Here is a 21,472-nt window from a genome sequence, read left to right on the forward strand (position 1 = left end):
TTTTTTGTGACAGAGTCTCGCTCTGTCGCCCAGGCTGGAGTGCAGTGGCACGATCTCAGCTCACTGCAAACTCCAACTCCCGGGTTCACGCCATTCTCCTGCCTCAGCCTCCCAAGTAGCTGGGACTACAGGTGTCCACAACCATGCCTGGCTAATTTTTTTTATTATTTTTTGTTTTTTTATTTTTTAGTGGAGACGGGGTTTCACCATGTTAGCCAGAATGGTCTTGATCTCCTGACCTCGTGATCCGCCCACCTCGGCCTTCCAAAGTGCTGGGATTACAGGCGTAAGCCTCCGCACCCGGACAATTTTTTTGTACTCTTTGCCTCAAAATGCACATATTGCTTTTTGTAAAATTGTCTCAATTTCTATTGGAGTTCTAGCTTACAAAATTGGCCTTAGAGATTTTTTTTCTATCACATTGGCTGACTTATCAGGCTTTCTCAATTTACCCTTCCAGTAGATAGCCAGGACAGATCTAAATTTTGATCCTTGTTTAAGGTGATCTGATCATTAAAGCAAGTGGCTCAGGCAGTAAGTCTTCTCTCCAGGTTCTACTGTGAGTTTCACCATATAGATGGTTCTATGACCCCATCGAAGCTCAGTTAATCACACAATAAGTCACTCAGACTTTAAATGTCTGACACTTAGAACTGGAGCTCCTTGGCAGGGCGCATCGGCTCACACCTGTAATCCCGGCACTTTGGGAGGTAGAGGCAGGCAGATTGCCTGAGGTCAGGAGTTCAAGACCAGCCAGGGCAACATGGCAAAACCCCGTCTCTACTAAAAATACAAAAAATTAGCTGGGCGTGGTGGCGCGCGCCTATAGTCCCAGCTACTCAGGAGGCTGAGGCAGGAAAATAGCTTGGACCTCAGAGGCGGAGGTTGCAGTGAGCCAAGATCATGGTACTGCACTCCAGCTTGGGTGCTGGGTGGCAGAGAGAAACCCTGTCTCAAAAAAAAAACAAAACAAACAAACAAAAAAAAACAAAAAAAAAACTGGAGTGCCTTTTCAGAAATATAATCTGAGTAGGAAAAGTTAGAGTTTCAGGCTACTTTGCTGAGGCAAACTTTCTGGACTAAATGGGTACAATGGGCTGGGGCTCTTTTGGGGCAGAGAAAGATAAGTACTCGGGGGCTCCATTCCTTGTTCTAGATTGCTGAAAGGCAAATACAGGCACTCAAAGTAGAAGGGATATGGTCTAGCCATCTAGACGAACCTTCTGATAGTATTGTCTTTGGTGATCGCTTAGCCTGAGAGCTCTATGGTTTTTGTTTCTGGAAGAAGGGTGACAGACAAAGTGACTTTCAGAAGGATCAGCTATCCCAGGATTTCTGCAAAAAGGAGGGTAGTGGGAAGGGAATTGTGTGTGCATGTCTATTGGGCAGAGTTGAAAGAGTATTCCAACGCTTCTTTTTACTCCAGTTCTGGATGTCCATCGTGGCCACCACTATGCCCATACCCTGCGGAGGCTTCATGCCTGTGTTTGTGCTAGGTAAGTTCTGATGGGAAGCCTGGGGTCTGACTGAGAGTTGCAATCTAGGATACAGGAAACATAAGGAAAGGCCCGGGATGCTGGGAGTTTGTATTTGTTCTTAATGGCCAAGGAGAGATTGGTTCTGAAAACAGAGAGCAAGGAACTTGGATCTCGTAACACCTTCCTTCCTTTTATCTTCCCTCTAGGAGCTGCATTTGGAAGGCTGGTAGGAGAGATCATGGCGATGCTCTTTCCTGATGGTATTTTGTTTGATGACATCATCTACAAGATCCTACCTGGGGGCTATGCAGTAATTGGTGAGAAACATTCCCACTTCCCTGTAATCAAACATTGAGTACTTCAGATCCCCACACTTAAACTCTCCCATTGGATCTTCATTCTGGGCTACACAATACGGTTTTAATTTAGTGCTATTTAACTCAACTTTTACTCAGATAACATACCCATGGCTCTGACTCTCATTATTTCTTACTGAACTTCTGTGAGCCTTAGTTTCCTCATGTAGAAAAGGATCATAGGGATCAAATGAGATCATAAGATTCTAGGATTGTGTCTGGATGTTTGATAAGGGTTCTGTCTTTCCTTCCCAAGAATCATGGAACCAACAATGCAGGTGATTGGCTCAGGTTGCAGGTGATTGACTCAACCTGAGACGTGTTGATATTGATGGGTAGTTAAGAGCACAGGACTAAGAGCTAAGAAACATGGCTCTAGACTTCTCCTGCCACTTGTTACCAGTGACCATGAAGCAAGATAGCTGCTTCTGAGCCCTAGTTTCTTTATTCTAAAATGACTTCTGAGATAGAGCTATGCCTAACACCAATAGAATCCTGGGATTATTATGCTTCCTCCCTTCCTCAGCAAAATCCCATAGCATCTAAGGCCATGCCTTCCCTATATAGAGAAGTGCTGACCAGCTTTCTAGCTCACTTGGTACCCTGCTCCCCTGACATAGTTTCTTTATAAAAGCCTCTTTCATCAATGAGGGTCATAGACTCTTGTTCTCCATCTTCATGACTCCCTGGTACACATGCCTCCCTTGTGAACATTTCCTTGTATGCACGTCCTGTGATTGTTTATGTTCTGAAGTATGTTATATGCAATATCCAATAGTGTCATTCCTCCCTATATTTCCCTTTTGTGATGCTTTCTTGGTTGCTCTCTCCCTTTCTTTCTCCCTTCCTTCCTTCTTTTCTCTCTTCTCCTTCTCCTTCTCTTCTCTTCTTTTATTTCCAGAGTCTTGCTCTGTTGCCCAGGAGTGCAGTGGCGCAATCTGGGTTCACTGCAACCTCTGCCTCCTGGGCTCAAGTGATTCTCCTGCCTCAGCCTCCCAAGTAGCTGGGATTATAGGCACATGCCACCACGTCTGGCTAATTTTTGTAATTTTAGTAGAGATGGGGTTTCACCATATTGGCCAGGCTGGTCTCAAACTCCTGGCCTCAAGTCATCCACCTGTCTCGGCCTCCCAGAGTGCTAGGATTACAGGCATAAGCCACCACGCCCGGCTGACTTTTTCTTGTTACATTTTCATATGTGCCTTCCTCTACATTTTCCCCATAGGATACCTCTTCCATATTTAAATAAGAAATATAATTAAAGCACAAAGGACTATTTTGGTTAGTGGTGAAACAACCAAAAATTAACAAGATAGATTCTATCTTCAGGGAGCTTATAGAATTATAAAGTTTCAGATCTACAAGGGCCTTAGAAATCATCTAAATGACCCCTTTCACTTTATAATTGAGAGCATGGGATTCCAGAGGAATTAAGCTCTACTCATTCCATTGAGAAATAGTAAGAGCAGGATCTGACACAGGTCTCATTGCTGCATGTCCACAGTACGATTCTCGGGTTTTCACTCTATTTACTCACTAATTGTTGGCATTAATACCTAAAGCCCAAGGTAAAAAAAAAAAAATGTCATAACTGAGTTGTAAAATGCTCAGTGAAGAGGCCTGATACAGTGGCTCATGCCTGTGATCTTAGCACTGTGGGAGGCCGAGGCAGGCAGATCACTTGAGGCCAGGAATTTGAGACCAGCCTGGCCAACATGGCAAAACCCTGTTTCTACTAAAAATACAAAAATTAGACGTGTGTGGTGGTGCATGCCTGTAGTCCTGGCTACTCGGAAGACTGAGGCAGGAGAATCACTTGAACCTGGGAGGTGGAGGTTCCCATGAGCCGAGATTGTACCACTGCACTCCAGCCTAGGTGACAGAGTGAGACTCTGCCTCAAATAATAATAATAATAATAATAATTTAAAAAATAATAAAATAAAATAGTGAATAATCATCCAAACTTTTAAAAGCAAGGAATGGATAGGACATCACTATCTTCATATTATAAATGAAAATTTTGGCACACACAAAGATTTTGTAACTTGGTGAAGTTTATAGAATGAGATCAAAATGATAATTTTTCTAAGAGTTCAGTATTCTATTCCCTACTCTTGACAAGTCATTATGAGTGTTGGCACTGACCAGGGTCATGTCTCTCATTCCGTGTTATTCCCATCCCATCCCCATATGTCCTTCATGCTAAGAACGGTAGTCCTAACCTACAGGTGTATTCCTGTGTCATTCTAGGAGCAGCAGCGCTGACTGGTGCCGTGTCCCACACAGTCTCCACAGCTGTGATTTGCTTCGAATTAACGGGTCAGATTGCTCACATCCTGCCCATGATGGTGGCTGTTATCTTGGCCAACATGGTGGCCCAGAGCCTGCAGCCCTCTCTCTATGACAGCATCATCCAGGTCAAGAAGCTACCCTACTTGCCTGACCTTGGCTGGAACCAGCTCAGGTCAGGGGCACTAGACGGAATTAGTTCAGATCTGATGGGGAGAGTGGGAGGTTCTGAGGTTGAGACTGAGCTTAGGGTTAATGTTTGGAAACACTGTTTTAAATTATTATTATATTCTCATGCACCTAGTAGACATTGTGAGTGACTGAAAGTATGGCAAATCTTATGGGAGGAATGGAAGGGATAGGTATACGGTGCGGCTAACCCACCATGCTTTCTCCCTCCATAGCAAATATACCATCTTTGTTGAGGACATCATGGTACGTGATGTGAAGTTTGTTTCAGCTTCTGACACATATGGGGAGTTGCGAACCCTGCTCCAGACCACCACAGTCAAGACTTTACCACTGGTTGACTCAAAAGGTCAGTGGGAAGGAAGGAAGCCAACTCCAGAGCTAGTGACCTGAATAAGGGTCACATAGAGGTAGAGGAGGCCCCATGGTGGGGGCTTTGTCTTTAGGGGCCATCCAATGTGCTATGTACAAGGAAGGAAAAATTAAGCCATAACACAAGCACAAAAAGACAGTTAAAAATGCAATTAAAAGGTCCTGGCATGGTGGCTCATGCCTGTAATCCCAGCACTTTGGGAGGCCGAGGTGGGCAGATCACCTGAGGTCTGGAGTTCGAGACCAGCCTGACCAACATGGAGAAACCCTGTCTCAACTAAAAATACAAAATTAGCTAGGTGTGGTGGTGCATGCCTGTAATTAGAACCCGGGAGACGGAGGTTGCGATGAGCCGAGAACGCGTCGTTGCACTGCAGCCTGGGCAACAAGAACGAAACTCTGTTAAAAAAAATATATATATATTTCCCACTAAATACAGTCAATTCTCATAATTCATGGTAGTTATGTTCAATTAAGTATGAAGTTCAAATACTATACTGAACAATTGCTCCTAGGAAAAATACAGGGCTGTGTTCCTATGAGTCTCTGGTCACATCTCCATCAACCAATCAATATGTAACCTTGTTGTATGTGTGTTTCTGGTAAAGACACCTTATTTCATAGATATTGTGGATTAATTAATATTGAACTTGTGCCAACAGCACTATAACCCTTGCCTGAATTAAGCTTACTTAACACACATATTTTCTCAATAAGGCTCATCACAGCCTTCTTGCACTAGGAACAGTAAACAGCACTTTGACATTATATTTGGTGGTCATTTTTAGCAGCAAAATCACCAACACAAAGCACAAAAATGCAAAAAGGATGGCACTAAATAGACTACAAAATGAACACCTGTTTACAATGTGAAAGCTGAAACAAGAAGGTACAGCACTGCTTTGCTCAACTTCAGCTGGGAACAGGGGCATGGGGCAACTAAAAATCTTCGTTGCACGCGAATTACAGTGAAAGCACCTCTAGTATTGGTTTTGTGTTACAAATATATTTTAGTGACTAGCTGAATTCACAAATAGGGAATCCATGAATAATGACAATTAATGTAAATCCCATAGCTTCTTACGTTGTTCCATTTTGATGCTTACATAAGTCATGCTTGTTCTTTAATGCCCAACTTATGGAAGAGTTGGAACTGTTTTCTTTCTTCCTTCCTTCCTTTCTTTCCTTCTTTCTTTCTTTCTTTCTTTCTTCTCTTTCTTTCTTTCTTTCTTTCTCTTTCTTTCTCTCTCTCTCTCTCTCCCTCCCTCTTTCCCTCTCTCTCTCTTTCCTTTTCTTTTCTCTTCTTTCTTTTCTTTTCGACAGAGCCTCGCTCTGTTGCCCAGGCAGGAGTGCAATGGCGCCATCTTGGCTCACTGCAACCTCTGTCTCCTGGGTTCTAAGTGATTCTCCTGCCTTAGCCTCCTGAGTAGCTGGGATTACAGGAATGCACCACCATGCCCAGCTAATTTTGTATTTTTAGTAGAGACGGGGTTTCACCATGTTGGCCAGGCTGGTCTCGAACTCCTGACCTCAGGCGATCCACCAGCCTTGGCCTCCCAAAGTGCTGGGATTACAGGCATGAGCCACTGTGCCCGGCTGGAACTGTTTCACATGGAGGAGTGAATGGTTGTTAGTAAACGATAATTTCACATTTCTCTGCCTTCACCATCATTTGACACTTCATCCTGCTTTGTATGATTTCTTATTGTGGTTTATATATCTATATCTTGTCTTCCTAACTAGGTGGGCATTCCTTGAGAATAGAGGCTATGAATTCTATATACCCAGAGTGCCTTGTTATAGGTATCTACTAGATATTAAATGAATAATTTCCTAGTGTTTGAATGAGTGTAATAAAGAAAAATTATGTAGGGCCATTTGGAGTCATTAAGATTGTTAGTTCTGATTTCCAATAATCAGAATATCCAAATTTCTCAAATTAAATTAATTCAAATATTTCCCCAAATCTCAGATACATTCCACGTTCTACAGCAGAGGCTCTTTATTAGAGGAGGGGTACAGCCAACAAATGAGGGGCAAGGTTTTCATAATAATGACTGAGACCTAACAGTAGAATTCATCTCCAGAGCACTGCTGCAATGTCTTGGCCTTAAAACTTAATAAAAATGTTAACTATAGTAGCAGAATTTCTATAATCATATAAAAGACCTTCTCAGGAAAAGTAGGCATTTTTATTTATTCTAGCAGGGGTTTTTTTTGTTTTGTTTTGTTTTGTTTTTAAATGAAATCTCGCTCTTGTCGCCCAGGCTGGAGTGCAGTGGTGCGATCTCAGCTCACTGCAACCTCTGCCTCCCGGTTTCAAGCGATTCTCCTGCCTCAGCCTCCCAAGTAGCTGGGATTACAGGCGCCTGCCACCACGCCCAGCTAATTTTTTTATTTTTGGTAGAGACGGGGTTTCACCATATTGGCCAAGGCTGGTCTCGAACTCCTGACCTCAGGCGATCCGCCTGCCTCGGCCTTCCAAAGTGGTGGGATTACAGGCGTGAGCCACCGCCTGGCCCAGGTTTTTTAAATGATGAAATGTCAAAAAGAAAGAGTTCCCTTGTTTCCCTTCTTCCAGGGAGAGATATAATGTTTGTATTGCTTATAGACTTCTTTCAAAGCGTGTTCACGTCTCAGCTTATTTGAATGGCTTCTTATGTTTCTTTTTATTTGGACAGCATTGATTAGCCTACTTAATTATCAGCTCACCTATCTGAAGTCTATATAAGGCCTCATCAAAATAAGTACAAATTAGCCCAATTAGTGCTCTACCAATTGGCCCCGTACCTGCTAAATGGATGAAATAAAAGGGATTGAGTGAGGTTAATCTTGGAGGATTCTTAAAATGAGTTTCCAGGAAGCTGAGAAAGATGTGCGGACGGGGGGCGGGGTGGCGCCTCTCCTGTTCCTTCTCAGGAGTGCGGAGCGCGGTGGTGTGAGAGGGCTTGGAGGGGGCGCTCAGGCAGGGCGTGGGTTTCCCTCAGATTCAATGATCCTGCTGGGCTCGGTGGAGCGGTCGGAACTGCAGGCCCTCCTGCAGCGCCACCTGTGTCCTGAGCGCAGGCTGCGCGCAGCCCAAGAGATGGCGCGGAAGTTGTCGGAGCTGCCTTACGACGGGAAGGCGCGGCTGGCTGGGGAGGGGCTCCCCGGCGCGCCTCCAGGCCGGCCCGAGTCCTTCGCCTTTGTGGATGAGGATGAGGACGAAGACCTCTCTGGCAAGAGCGAGGTGAACGCGCCGGGAAGGGCTAGGGAGTGGGATAGATCAGGAGCAAAGGGAAAAGCGTCGTCTGGGCTGGGCTGGGCTGGGCTGGGCTGGGACAGGCGTAGTTTCCCTGAAAGTAGTGGGAAGAGGGAGTGGAGAGTCTGGTAGCTGAGAAAGCCAGAAATTCTGGATCAGGTACCATAGAGACCAGTGCCTCTGGGTCCAGGGACTAACGAAGATAAGGTTGCAGATGATGGTATCCTCGACAATTCAAAGGGATATAGGAATTTCTGAACTGGGGGGAAGAATAGAGTTCGCTTTCCCAGAACATCCACCAACTGGTAAAGGCAGTGAAGGCCCAGGCAGTCTCTGCTCCCAGGCTGAGACTTCTTACTCTTCCTTACAGCTTCCTCCTTCCCTTCCTCTCCAACCCTCTACTACTGCTCCTCTGTCCCCAGAAGAGCCCAATGGGCCTCTGCCTGGCCACAAACAGCAGCCGGAAGCACCAGAGCCTGCAGGTGACGCTCTTCCCTCATGCACCCCAACTCACGCCTTGTGGGTTCTCTCTGGTCACTTGGACCTGACCTTGACCTGCATGCAGTTCCTATGCGGGGTGGGGTGGGGGGTGAGGCTGGGGGATTGAGGGAGGACAGGGTTCTTATTCATCAATTCTCCTTGTTACTGTCCTAGGGAGTGGGAGCAGAGGGTGATTTAGGAGGGTAGAAGAGAGGGTGAGGTACCTGGGAAGTGCAGCTCTTTGGAGGCAAATGTTAGGCACTGCGTGGGGCCCCTGGCCGTTTCCTGTTGCTTTGTGTCCATTTCCATCCACTCACCTGTCCTCTCAGGTCAAAGACCCTCCATCTTCCAGTCCCTGCTTCACTGCTTGCTGGGCAGAGCTCGCCCCACAAAGAAGAAAACAACCCAGGTGAGAAGAGATGTGTCTGGGGATACAGGGGAAAGGGAGCCTGCCCTTGAAGAGTGAGAAACCCACGGTTCTTAAATCAGGAAGGCAGAGACCCCACCAAGGAGGAGGAGTTTAATCATATGGAAGGGATGATGAATGAAAAGGAGGCATCGGTGGTCCTGGCCAGGGAGGGATGGCTATTGTTTCATTGGGAACCATAGCTACCATGGGAAGAAAAGGGAAAGAACTTGGACCTATGTCTTTCTTCTCTAGGATTCCACAGATTTAGTGGATAACATGTCACCTGAAGAGGTGAGTAAGGGAAATGGAAACCTGGGGTGGATTGTTCTATCAAATGAAGATATTGCTAATTTGTTTCTACCTTCTTTATTGTGTTGTCATGAAATAGAATGTGGTCTGGATGGCAAGTGTTTTGAGAGGATGGAAATAAGGATGATTATGGAGAGAGTAATGAGTGTGTGATGGGACATGGAGGTGTTCTCAGAAGGACACGTCATTTCAGAAGAGAAAAACTTTGAGCCTCCATGAGTAAATGGGGCCATGGTGCTAAGATGAGCCCCAGATCTTTTAGAGATTATGGGCTTTCTGGATCAGGCAAAGCTTTAATGGAGGTAAAATGGCACCAGGAGGCTGGCACTAAAACAGCAACATGGAAGAAGAACATCAAAACTAAAATGGGAGGCCGGGCATGGTGGCTCATGCCTGTAATCCCAGCACTTTGAGAGGCCAAGGCAGGCAGATCACCTGAGGTCAGGAGTTTGAGACCAGCCTGGCCAACGTGGTGAAACTCCATTTCTACTAAAAATACAAAAATAAGCCGGGCATGGTGGCACGCACCTGTAATCCCAGATACTTGGGAGGCTGAGGCATGAAAATCACTTGAACCCGGGAGGCGGGGGTTGCAGTGAGCAGAGATTGCACCACTGCACTCCAGCCTGGGTGACAGATCCAGACTTTGCCTTAAAAAAAAAAAACTAAAATGGAGAAATCTGCTTCTGGTGGAGATTACTGTGCTGGATTGATCAGGGCCCTGAGACAGTGAACAACTGGAAAATGCTAGGCATTGCTACTGGGAAGAACTGAAAAAGGAAGAAAATAATGACCACGGTGCCTCCTGGGGACAAACAAATGCCTATTTTCCTAAACGAGGTGGTTATCAAATCTTCAAGAGAGAAAAATCAAGCATTCTGAATGTGCTTGGTTGTCAGGAGGGAACAGAATGTGGAATAGTGATTGGAAGCAGGCGGTATCAGAACACACCGAGGGGTTGTGGAGGAACATCAACAAAAAAATCCATTGGCAACTATTCCATATGGTAAAAGAATGCAGAGTTTGCTGCAAACGCTGAAAACGTAAAGCTTGTAAAGTATGAAGCTGACAAAAAAACACAGCAGATATTATTTTTAAATGAACATCTTATTGGATATCCAGAATAAATATGTGCTGACAATGAAAAGCATTACAGGATTGGAGGAGGATGCTGTGAGTGACAAGACAGAAGAGAAACTTTCCCCACCCCCTCAAAACACACACACTTCTGATAAATGACTTGTGAAAAAGTCAAATCGATGATCACAGAGGGAAAGGAAAAACTATTCCTTCTGCCCACAAGCAGGAATCAGAAAGGCCATAATTGCAATTAAGGAGTACTTTGTTAGGTTGCTAAAACCAATAACAATAAGTTTTGCTTTTTTTCTTTTTTTTAATTTAATGCACCAAAGAGAGAAAACCAGCTAGTTGATCAGTGTGGCTATTGAATGACCACTGGAAATGAAGTGAAGCCAGGGATTAAAAATAAAATAGACTATCATTTCTAGCTTATGTCTTTCCCAGGGAAGACTTTAAGGAGCTACCAACTCCCATGTGACCCACTGAGACATTTTAGAGGGATAAGATCCAACATGAGTTGAAATTCAGGATGTTTTGAACACAATTTTCAGACCAGATGATACCCTTGACAATATCAAGATGTTGATATTGACCAAAAAAAACCAGTATGGGGGCAGTATGGGAATATTGAAAGATTCAATTATATGTTGCCAGAAGTCCCTACTAGGATTTGTTTAATTCTGCATACTCTGGAGTACACACAGAGCTCTGTTTCTAACCGGTACAGAGCTTATTCAAGTAGTGGAAAGCATCAGCCTCAACAGCAACGTCCTGCATCCCTTGCGCAAAAGCTGGAGATGGACCTGGAATACAAACAGCAGTCAAGGTTAGAAGCCCAGCTCCACCAATTACTGACTGTGTAATCCTGGGCAAATGACTTCAACATGCTGTGCCTCTGTTTCCTCATCTATAAAGTGAAGATAATGATAGAGTTATTAGAGAAGATTAAATGAGCTAGGACGGGTAAGGCAATTAGAATAATGCTTGGCAAAGAGGATGTACTTGATAATCATTCACTGAAAATGTTGCCGCGTTATTGTTAAGGAAAGGCAAAAATGGAACATAAGGCCACAGATGATCATAGAAAAGACCAAGAGGATGGGATGGACCAAACCATGGTTGGCAAGATCTAGCCCCCATCCTATATCTAAATCTTCTCTACAACACACCTGCTAAGTGGTCATCCATCCTATGCTATGTAACCTCTGTAATCCATTAGTCCAGAAGATGAGAGTATAGAGGAGTCATGATTGTAATCCAGAAATATCAGGACAGGACAGGTGGAGTGAGCATCACTACGGGCTACACACCAGATCCTAAACCTATATAATGCCCTTTGGTGATATTCTCTGAAGTTTGATAGGTGTAGATTTGGACAAATAGGAAAATAGAGTTCTAGATCATTCAGAGGATACTGACTGAAAAGAGATTTTAGAAATTTTAGAAAAATTTAAGAGAGCCAGAGATGTAATGGATTATTTGGACTCTTGGGAATTTTGGTGTGCATATCTAAAGTCAAGAGGATGGTTGGCCTTTGTGCCTTAATGCTTCCGTCATAGACAAAAACAAACAAACAAAAACTGGCTTTGCTCAAGTCAGCTAAGTGCCATGAGGTCCAGTATAGCTCTTCAATTTCAACAAGTACCCACCACGGTTCCCTGCATGAGAGGTGATGTGCTAGTTTCTTCACAATATACAGCAGCCGATACCACATAACACTCAAGACAAATGCAAAGGTAAGACAGATGCCAATACAGCAGGAAGTATGGCCAATGTCATTTCTGAAAAGGTGAGACCAGCTAATACTATGGGAATAAAAAAGGGGAGAAGCACATCTGATTGGGAGAGTCAGGAAATACGTACACTGCAGGGAGAGGGTAGGGCAGGTAAAGGAACTCCAGATGGTCAGAATAGCAAAGACAAAGGGGAAGGCATGTTTGAAGAGCAGAAAGCAGTCTGGTTTGATTGGAGCCCCACGTCTTATAGTAGTAGTGGAAAATAGATGGGAAAGATAGGTTGGGAATAACAAATGTTTGGGACGCCAGGGGATAGGAGAGTTGGAGCCTAGAAGAGGGAGGGGTGTTCTGGGTACCTGGGGGTTGCAGGGTAGGTTGGGGGCCTGATGAGGAAGGGCAGAGAGGCTCTGTCCCCTGGGAAGAAGGAGGAGGTCCTCCGATCTGGGGGATCTATGATCAGTTCTTGCATGTTCCCAGATTCTGGGCAGAGGCTAGGAGGGCCGTTTGGGGTCAAAATCAGGTATCTGGGGTGAAAGGAGGCTCTGTGATTTTCGTGACTTTCCTCCTCTGGCTGACAGATTGAGGCCTGGGAGCAGGAGCAGCTGAGCCAGCCTGTCTGTTTTGATTCCTGCTGTATTGACCAGTCTCCCTTCCAGCTGGTGGAGCAGACAACCCTGCACAAGGTGAGTCCTTCGCTGACTGCTCAGGGCTGCGGGGAAGGCAGGAGAGCTGTGGGGCAAGGAACATGCACTGACCTGTGCTCTTCATCCTCAGACTCATACCCTGTTTTCACTCCTTGGCCTCCACCTTGCTTACGTGACCAGCATGGGGAAGCTCAGGGGCGTCCTGGCCCTGGAGGAGGTAATCACGATGTGTCCCATTTGAGCAGCAGGAGGGAGGCTGGGCATAGGATAAGGGGATGCAGTGGGGACAGAAGGAATATTAGCATCTCAGAAGTCCCCTCAGATTCCCTTCTCTATTTCTTTCTTTCTTTCTTTCTTTCTTTTTGAGACAGAGTTTCACTCTTGTCACCCAGGCTGGAGTGCAGTGGCGTGATCTCAGCTCACTGCAACCTCCGCCTCCCGGGTTCAAGTGATTCTCCTGCCTCAGCCTCCCAAGTAGCTGGGATTACAGGCGCCCGCTACCACACCCGCTAATTTTTTGTATTTTTAGTAGAGACGGGGTTTTGCCATGTTGGGCAGGCTAGTCTCAAACTCCTGACCTCAGGTGATCCACCCGCCTCGGCTTCCGAAAATGCTGTGATTCTAGGCATGAGCCACCATGCCTGGCTCCCCTCTCTATTTCTTATGCAGAGATTGGAGGGGGTAGAGCAAGCAGCCAGCTGAGGTAGAGGAGACTACGAAGCCTGTTATGGCCACAGCCCTGAAGGGAATGGAATTCTCCACCCCAGATGGGGCCCACGTGATCTTCTGTAGATAGTGTGGGTTTGAGATGGGGGTTCCAGGCATGAGTCACAGTTTCTCGGGGATGCGCTTTGAGGAAAGCTGCGGAAAAAAGGCAGTGGGGGGATGTGGCTGCAAGTGGTCACTAGGAAGGAAGAGGTCACCCAAGGGTCTGAGTCTGGGCAGGTGGATCTTTTGTCATGCCCCTTTCCTTGTCCTTTTTCTGTTTTCTTTCTCTGATTGTTCCTTGTTGTCTGTTTCTCTTTCTCCCCGTTTTGCCACTCTATATCTTTCCTGTTCTTTTTTCCTTTCATTGTACCTGTTCTTTTCTGTGTCTCTCACTGCCCCCGTCTTTTTTCTTTTTCCAACTTTTTACCCTCTTTTCCTTTCCCACTGCTCTTCAGCTACAGAAGGCCATTGAGGGGCACACCAAGTCTGGGGTGCAGCTCCGCCCTCCCCTTGCCAGCTTCCGGAACACGACTTCAACTCGAAAGAGTACCGGGGCACCTCCATCTTCTGCAGAGAACTGGAACCTGCCTGAGGACAGGCCTGGGGCCACTGGAACAGGAGATGTGATTGCTGCCTCCCCAGAGACCCCTGTGCCATCTCCTTCCCCAGAGCCCCCTCTCTCCCTGGCCCCAGGCAAGGTAGAGGGCGAGTTGGAGGAGCTGGAGCTGGTGGAGAGTCCAGGGCTGGAAGAGGAGCTGGCTGACATCTTGCAGGGCCCCAGCCTGCGATCCACAGACGAGGAGGATGAGGATGAACTGATCCTTTGACCCCCTCCCACGACCTCCTCATAAAGACCATGGAGAGGCCCAGCCTGAGGGTGAACTTGTGTGGGGCAGGGTGCGTCCTGAATGTGGCGAGGTCATGCCAATGTCGTGGCCTCTTCCAGGAATTTTTTAATGTGATAGTCTTAAAGGAGGAATCAGCATTTAGGCAGGGAGGAGCCTTGGTCAATTATTTTGACTGTTCTCCCCATTCCCAGCCAGGCAGGTGTCCCTAACCCTAGCGAAGGGCCCCTGATATTCCATGGGGCTTCCCGAGTGTTCCTGGTGTGCAGGAAGGGAATCCCCTGCCTCTCTCTGCCTCCCCTTCCCCACCCAACAATTCCCCAGTGCTCTTGTCCCAGCACTGTGCTATCTGTGCCTCAGTGTCTACAAGAGGTGGGGTGAGGGGAGGCCCAGAATGACTGTGGCCCTGCAAGTGCCGTGTGGGAGGAGGGGATGGGACCATCCTATGGCCTCGGGCACTGACTACCCCAGAATGTGCCTCCAGACCAGCCACAGCCGCTTCTCTTGGAGCCCTGCGCTGGCCCACGTCTGTTCCTGCAGTCTGCCTCTGACCCCACTGCCTGTGTCGAGGCCAGCCACAGCCGCTTCTCTTGGAGCCCTGCACTGGCCCATGTCCGCTCCTGCAATCTGCCTCTGACCCCACTGCCTGTCTCCAGGCCAGGCCGTGACTAGCGCAGTGAGAGGCTGCCCACATTCCCCCTCCGTTGTCCCCTGCTTCAAGCAGTGAGATGCAGAGAAAAAGACTGTCAGGGGCAGCGGCCTGGAAGAAAAGGTTGCCAAAGGCTCTGTGCAAAAGACACAAGTGCCCTGTTGCTCAACAATCACGCCCCCATGGTGTCCGCTGACTCCCTCTGGCAGAAAACTTTCTATTCCACAGCACAGCTTCCTCGCCCTCCAGTGTCCAGGTTACTCCCTAGGAAACACATCCTCCCTCTTGTTATTGACTTGTCCTGCCAAAGGTCAGCTCTACCCTGGAGCTGCTCTAGCCAGGGCCTCTCCTGCCAAGAATCAGGGCTCAGAGCAGCTAGGTCACTGGGTCACTCAGACACCAGCCCCCTCTTAGACTGGTTCTTCAGATGCCTCTCCTAGGGGTGGAGAGTTAGGAGCTGAGCGTCAAGATGGCAGGGCTCTTGAGTGCTGCCCGCACTTGGGAGAGTCACATCTTCACCCTCCCCAAATCAGCAGCAGGAAGCCTGGCTATGCACTCCATTAGCGTGCTTTCTCTACAAAGAGAGGCCAGGTGCTGTGAGCATCCCCAAACCCTTGCTCCGTACCCAAGGTTTTTCTCCCCAACCCTGCCATCCCGTATGCCTTTCTTAATTCTACCATTGTGCCCCCGCTCCGACATTCTCCTCCTTTGCCTCCCCTGTTCCCAGTCTCCTCCATCCCCCAAATAAGACACTCACAGTCAGAGGATGCCACCACATTCTGTTTAGTGTCATTGAACACAGCCTGTAGCCTTCTCCGGCATCACATCCCTCCCACTTCCCCAGGCCAAGAGAGATGCTGAAGCCTGGGTGGGGGACTGGCAGTGGGCATTTGAGCCCATGCCCTTGTGTACATAATCTCTAATATTTATATATATTGATATAGAATTCTCTCTGTAATATATGTCATAGAATCTCTCTTGGGCCTGGCGTGGGAATGTGACATTAAGAAAACATGCTAAGACTGGCCAGAAAAATGGATATTTCCCAGACCTGGAGGATGGTGTGTGGGATGTATAGGTGAGGTCAAGGAGAAGATAATAAACTCATTCCCCAAGATCCCCTCTTCAACACAAGGACAAGAAGGAAGGTGTGTGGTGGGGGAGGGGACAATGGAGGGGGAGGAATGGAAGATTTGGATTTTCATTTAATAAAGTCAATTGAAAATGAAAGTGCACCCCCCCCAAAAAAAGAAAATCATTTAGCAAGAGCAGTTTCATTCACAAGAATATAAAAACAGCCCTGTTCCAGGACTGCTGTAAAACGTGCTGCACAGCCTTAACCCCAAAGGAAAAGCAACCCTTTCCCACCCCGAAACAGCCTCTTCCTGCACATGCCCCTCCCCACCCCCGAAATAGACGATAAGCAACCCCCATGCACCCTGCCCCCAGCACCAGAAGAGTCCTAAGATGGTCCCAGGCCAGCTCCTCAGTCTCCCTCTTCAGAGCGGGTAGGAGCTTCTTGCAGAAGACAGACCCCCACCTGACTTCCGTCTGCAGCAATATGCCAGCACCCTGGGGAAAGCAGGTTCATGTATGAACCCTGCTAGAGTCCTTCAGACCTTTAGTCATCTTTTGTCAGGGACCATTTGGCTTCCTTGGGAAAGGGAAGGAGGAACGAAAGCTGCTGTGGTCTACCTTTCCTAACTCCCCCGGGCCTGAGCAAAAACGAACTGTAATGAATGAACGCACTCACTGGGTGAGCTGTCCACCGTGGTCTGGGGGTATGATATGGGCACTGAGAGGATGAGACGACAGGAAGAGGTGATGTGGGAATAGCGCAGATTGGAGAAGGTGAGGAACCAGGGACCCCATGGAAGGAAGGTCACATGAACATGCAAAACCCCAGAGCCTGCAGCAGGAGATGGGTGGGGAACAGCTGCCAGGGCGGGCATGCTAGACCACCTCTCAGAGCTCCTGGAAATGAGGTCCTGGGACACGGAGTCAGCACACGTTAGCAAGCACAAGAGGACTCTTCCCTTGTAAAGGCAGCATTTGGTTAGGTGACTGCACCTGCCTTGGTTCACCTTGCCTACGCCCATGTTTCCTCCAAAAACCAACCTCAGGATAACCATTGTCCCCCTTCCATGGAAGACACAGAACCCCCTGCCCTGCTTGCATCCCAGAAGTGTGAGTAAGAGAGTATGAACTTGATGGCGGGACAGGATCATAGATGGACAGAAACACCCCAACCCTCAACCTTCTCACTCCAAAATAGTAAGTTCTGGGGCCTGGGGGTGAGGGCAAAGTTTGTGCCCAGGGCCAGGAGAGGATAACAGTGCTCCCTTCCAGCAGAGGATGCAAGTGGTAGGACTCCCGACAGAGTGTGGGTAGGACACAGGCCTGGGAGCCGGAGCCTTGGAAGGGCATGAGGAAAGGAGATAGGGCAGTGAGCCTCTTAGGCCTCTCTCTCCTACCCGAACTCTGCCTGTGCCAAGGGCTGGGGAGGGGCTACCTGGGCAGTGGCAGGGCCAAGTGCTCTCCAACCCCACAGCGCCGCTGCTTTGCTCCGCCCATCCTCTGCCTGTGCTCTTACGGTAGTGCTGGGGCGCATATGCTGCTCAGTCCCCACCAGCATGGATGCCAAGTGTGGGAGGGCAAGCTTGTGCCTCACCATACACCATCCTGGAAGGAAGAATCCACTGATTTTCCTCTCTTCCTCTGGTAGGAGGCCTGGGGAGGCAGGGAGGACAGCCGTGAGGCTGTTTGGGAGTCCTGGGAGGAGCTGAAGAAGGGGCAGAAAGTGCCGAGTGCCCACCCTGGCCCTCAACTGCAACCCTGCCTGGCTGAGGGAGTGACAGCACCGGACTCCTCCCTCCACTCCACTCAACCCTGAGTGCCCAAGAAGTTATAAAAATGTAGAAAAGGCAAAGAGAAAAGTGTAAACAGCTTCAGAGGACAGGGGTGAATAAGGGGAGACAGCCCTCATGCTCCCCCTGCTGTTGGCGACACCTGCATCCTGCGTTGGTGTATCCAAGATGGGTGTCCCCACACCCTCCTCAGGCTCCCGGAGCAGGGATGGAAGAAAGCTGAAAGGGAAGCAAGAGCTGGAGCAGCCAGCCCTGGCTGGGTCTTTTCCCAGATCCTTAGGATCTTCCTTTTAGCCATGGGATATTAAAGATCCCAGAGCAAGGGGCTGTGTTTGTTCTTAGTCTCCTCAGTGACTCTCTTGTCTCCGGGCAGGCCTTGATAGAAAGAACCACATCCGTGCCCCCTGTAGATCTCAGCTGCCACATCCACCTCCTCCTCGACTCCTGATCTCAGAAGCCAAATGACCTGCTGAGGCAGCCTCTCCACCCTCCCCATGGACGTGCCCTTCAGGCAGCCTCCCCTGCGCCTGTCCAGCCATGTCCAACAGCCCCTGAGGTCTGTTCTCTCAGTAGGGATGAGCTGGGGACACAGCCAGAGAAAACAGAGTTGGGAAAAGCAAGAGTGAAATGGAGAAAGGAGGCATTCAGACAGCAGAGTTACGGCTCCTGGAAGACGAAATCGGGGCGTGAAGAACTGAGATCCAGTCTTGAGCACAGCTGCGCTGCCCCCGTCCTCAGGGTGCACACACTGGAGGCTTTGTCGGCACAGACCCAGAAGCCCACAGCCCAGGTCCTTCTCCGCAGCCACACCAAGCTCATGGCCATCTAGTTGCCCAGGTCTCAGTTCCCAGGCCTGTGGGATTCTAGAGTGTAAGCCTGGATAAAATCCCATCCTGGTCCTCCATTTCCGGGAGAGGACTGGAAGCTCCTGGGTTCCCCAATGGTGTCTGCCCAGTTTCAGCTGTACTGCTGGGGGGTGGGAGGGTATGGGTCACAGCCATGGCCCTCACGTGGGAGTGGAAGGCAGGGCATTGGGGGAGGAAACTAGTTGTTGGCCTCGCCTTCCTCCTCATCAAAGGACTGCACACCTGAGGATGTGACATCAGACACCTTCCGGCTGAGAGCGGTAGACATCTCAGGGTCTTCTCGTGGGGAAAGTGACTCCAGGTCCCGGCATCCCGCATCCTCTTCCTCCTCAGGTGCCAATGGCCTCTTCTCCTCCTCAGCAGGGCCCCTTGCCAGGTCCACTGCGCCTACCCCCGGAGCCCAGTCAGTGTCTCCCCCCAGCAAAGGTGGAGGCTCCAGAGCAGAGTATCCTGAAGCTGGTTGGGAAGGTCCCATTTCATGCAAGCTGGGTTGTGAGTCATCAAATGCAGGCCCAAGATAGGATCCTGTGGCCGGAGAGGCAATGAGGGACTGATCGCTGGCTTCCCAGGCATCTGACGACCCCAGACAGTACATACCCTGGGACACGTAAGAGTGAGGCCATCCATCCATGGGTGCTTGAGCCAGGGCATCTGGAAAAAGAATCGTGGAGGTCAGTGGGGCCACAGAATGTCAAGGGCAGGAATGACAGCACAGACAGCACAAGAGACAGCTAAGAGACAGCACGGAGAACCGGGAGTAAGACACAGAGTGCACAGGGAGTAGGGAGGACAATGGGAAAGCTGAGATGGACAAGGAAGTCTTAAAAGAACGGAGCTGAGTGGAGGCAGCTGAGATAGTTGGGGAGGCCTCATAGGCTCCAGAGTTTGGATTCTGGAACATCTCTCACCCTGACTCTCCATCAGTTCCTGGTAGTTGTCACTGTAGTTGCAGCCCAATGGCTCCTGGGTGGAGTTCACACTCATGTCCTCACCATCCATGGAAGACCAGGCCATGAGTGTGGCCTCAGAGATAGCAAACTGCTCCATGACGCCTGGGGGAAGAAATGCAACAACCACAAAATACCTCAGGGAATCCTTAGACATGTGCGTGGGGTAGGAAGACATCTTAGTGCAGCACTGTTCAGTAGAAATATAATGCAAGCCACTTATATCACTTTAAATTTTCCAGTAGCCACATTTAAAATTAAAAAGAAACAGGTTAAATCAATTGAAATAATAGATCTTATTTAATTCGATATATAAAAAGATTTTCATCTCAACATATAATCAAAATAAAAGTTATTAATGAGATATTTTACATTCTTTTATTTATATGAAGCCTTTGAGATCCAGCTGGTATTTTATACTTATAAGCACATCTCCATTCAGAAGAGCCACATTTCAAGTTCTCAGTAACCACATGAGGCCAGTGGCTAATGTATTGGACAGCGCAGCCTTTGTGTATGTCCCCAGAGAAGGGAGAATTGTAGGGGACTTCCTAAAAAATCAGATTTAGGATTCCTAGGGGAAAGAGTTAGGGGTCTTCTGGTGAGAAATCCTAAGAGATTCAAATTCGAGATTTCCAGATATTTATCTTTGGAAGTTTTTAGGAATTGCAGTCTAGAGAGTAGATTTCAAGATCAACAGAGAACCCCCAAGAGAGCATCGTGGGCTTGTGGGTCCACCATAATATAAAACTGAAATTCAAGGGATTGGAAGGAAAATGGGATGGGTAGACCTGGGGGTCCCTATTCTAGTCAAATCCATGAGCATGTTGAAGCTGGTACTGCTCCTGCCCCCCACCCTACACGTTTGTCACCCTGTTCACTGATATTTCTCCTCCCACCCATACCACCAACTCGATACTTCCTTTCTCTTCCAGACCTATCCCTTTCTAGGCATCTTATTTAGACCTGCACTACAGCTTGGCCACTCTTGTAGGCACACTGCATGCCTGTTATCAGACCTACACTACTTTGCTGGAACTAAACCTCTTCTGTAGACCTCCCGTCTCTCACGCAGTTCCCTTAATCTTCTAGTGGTTGTCACAAGTAATGAGTCTAGTAGGCAAATTCATGACTCGAAATGCTAAAAGGCAAAGGCTAAAAGAGATCCCCAAGGCCTTTCTTTCTTTCAAAGACCAAGGTCTCCCCATTTTTTTCCCTGCACTTGAGGGAGTTCAGGTTTGGATAGTCCCATGATGAGGAGAGAAGTCATCTGGGATGGGTGGGCCCACAAATCCCATCTAATTACACGCATTTTCTGAGATGATTATAAACATATGTTTGAGGGCACTTATTTGAATTACCACATCAAAATACTTAGAGCTGTTTGGGAAATGTGAATCTATGGTCAAAGTATGGATGGAGCTAATCCTGCCACAGGGGATCAGGTTGGAGGGTCGGTCCCTGGCCATCCTGCAAATGTGTCTCTTGAGGCTTTAGGGTACATGTACCTGCTAGAAAACGTGCCTCCTTCTCGCCATCGCTGAGGTCGGAGTAGGCATCTGTATCCCTGCGCACGGCCTCATGGCTGTGTTGTGGCTGAACAGCTGGTGTCTTCCCCCAGCCCTGCCACTCAATCATGTGGGCCACCCGGCCTTGCCCCATGGCTGTGGGCTTTGTCACATGGTCCTTCATGCTCCGTGAGATCCCTATGGGGCCAGACATTTCCCACATCCTCCAGAATATCACACAATACCCATAACCAGACCCTCCCAGTTCCTCCCACCCCAGCCCCATGAGGCTCCATCCCACTGGGCCAGGCTCCCCTAAGGACTCCATAGATGGGGTAGTGGAGGGAATGGCCTGGAGGATGGGAGGCTTGACAGAAGGGTGAATAGGTCAGGGTGTGGGGATGAGGGTCTTCATCAACCTCGAAGGAGCAGGGAGACTGAGCCAAGGAGTCTGTCAGCATTATTTTGTCTGAAGGCATTCTTACATCAGGAGTCTCA

The 21,472-nt window shown here is 48.3% G+C and overlaps 2 protein-coding genes across 4 annotated transcripts in view; one reads left to right on the forward strand and one right to left on the reverse strand.

Annotated features, from left to right (window-relative positions):
- Positions 1-14,161, forward strand: part of CLCN1 (chloride voltage-gated channel 1) — a 35,870-nt gene extending 21,709 nt beyond the window's left edge. The window contains exons 13-23 of the mRNA XM_004046377.4: positions 1,427-1,496; positions 1,685-1,795; positions 4,086-4,299; positions 4,529-4,662; positions 7,673-7,914; positions 8,297-8,408; positions 8,736-8,815; positions 9,068-9,106; positions 12,519-12,623; positions 12,715-12,801; positions 13,748-14,161. Of these exons, the coding sequence (XP_004046425.3) occupies positions 1,427-1,496; positions 1,685-1,795; positions 4,086-4,299; positions 4,529-4,662; positions 7,673-7,914; positions 8,297-8,408; positions 8,736-8,815; positions 9,068-9,106; positions 12,519-12,623; positions 12,715-12,801; positions 13,748-14,119 (1,566 nt within the window). The 3' untranslated portion in view covers positions 14,120-14,161. The remainder of the gene's footprint in view (positions 1-1,426; positions 1,497-1,684; positions 1,796-4,085; positions 4,300-4,528; positions 4,663-7,672; positions 7,915-8,296; positions 8,409-8,735; positions 8,816-9,067; positions 9,107-12,518; positions 12,624-12,714; positions 12,802-13,747) is intronic.
- A 1,392-nt stretch (positions 14,162-15,553) lies between these two features.
- FAM131B (family with sequence similarity 131 member B) overlaps positions 15,554-21,472 on the reverse strand; it is a 28,799-nt gene continuing 22,880 nt past the window's right edge. For all 3 annotated transcript variants that reach the window (XM_019031004.2, XM_031012643.2, XM_004046397.4), the window contains exons 5-7: positions 20,975-21,172; positions 19,428-19,571; positions 15,554-19,170 (exon numbers count right to left, since the gene is read on the reverse strand). In XM_019031004.2, the coding sequence (XP_018886549.1) occupies positions 18,698-19,170; positions 19,428-19,571; positions 20,975-21,172 (815 nt within the window). In that variant the 3' untranslated portion in view covers positions 15,554-18,697. The remainder of the gene's footprint in view (positions 19,171-19,427; positions 19,572-20,974; positions 21,173-21,472) is intronic.

The sequence above is a fragment of the Gorilla gorilla genome, chromosome 6 (genome assembly GCF_029281585.2).
Source record: "Gorilla gorilla gorilla isolate KB3781 chromosome 6, NHGRI_mGorGor1-v2.1_pri, whole genome shotgun sequence".
Classification (NCBI taxonomy): Eukaryota; Metazoa; Chordata; class Mammalia; order Primates; family Hominidae; genus Gorilla; species Gorilla gorilla.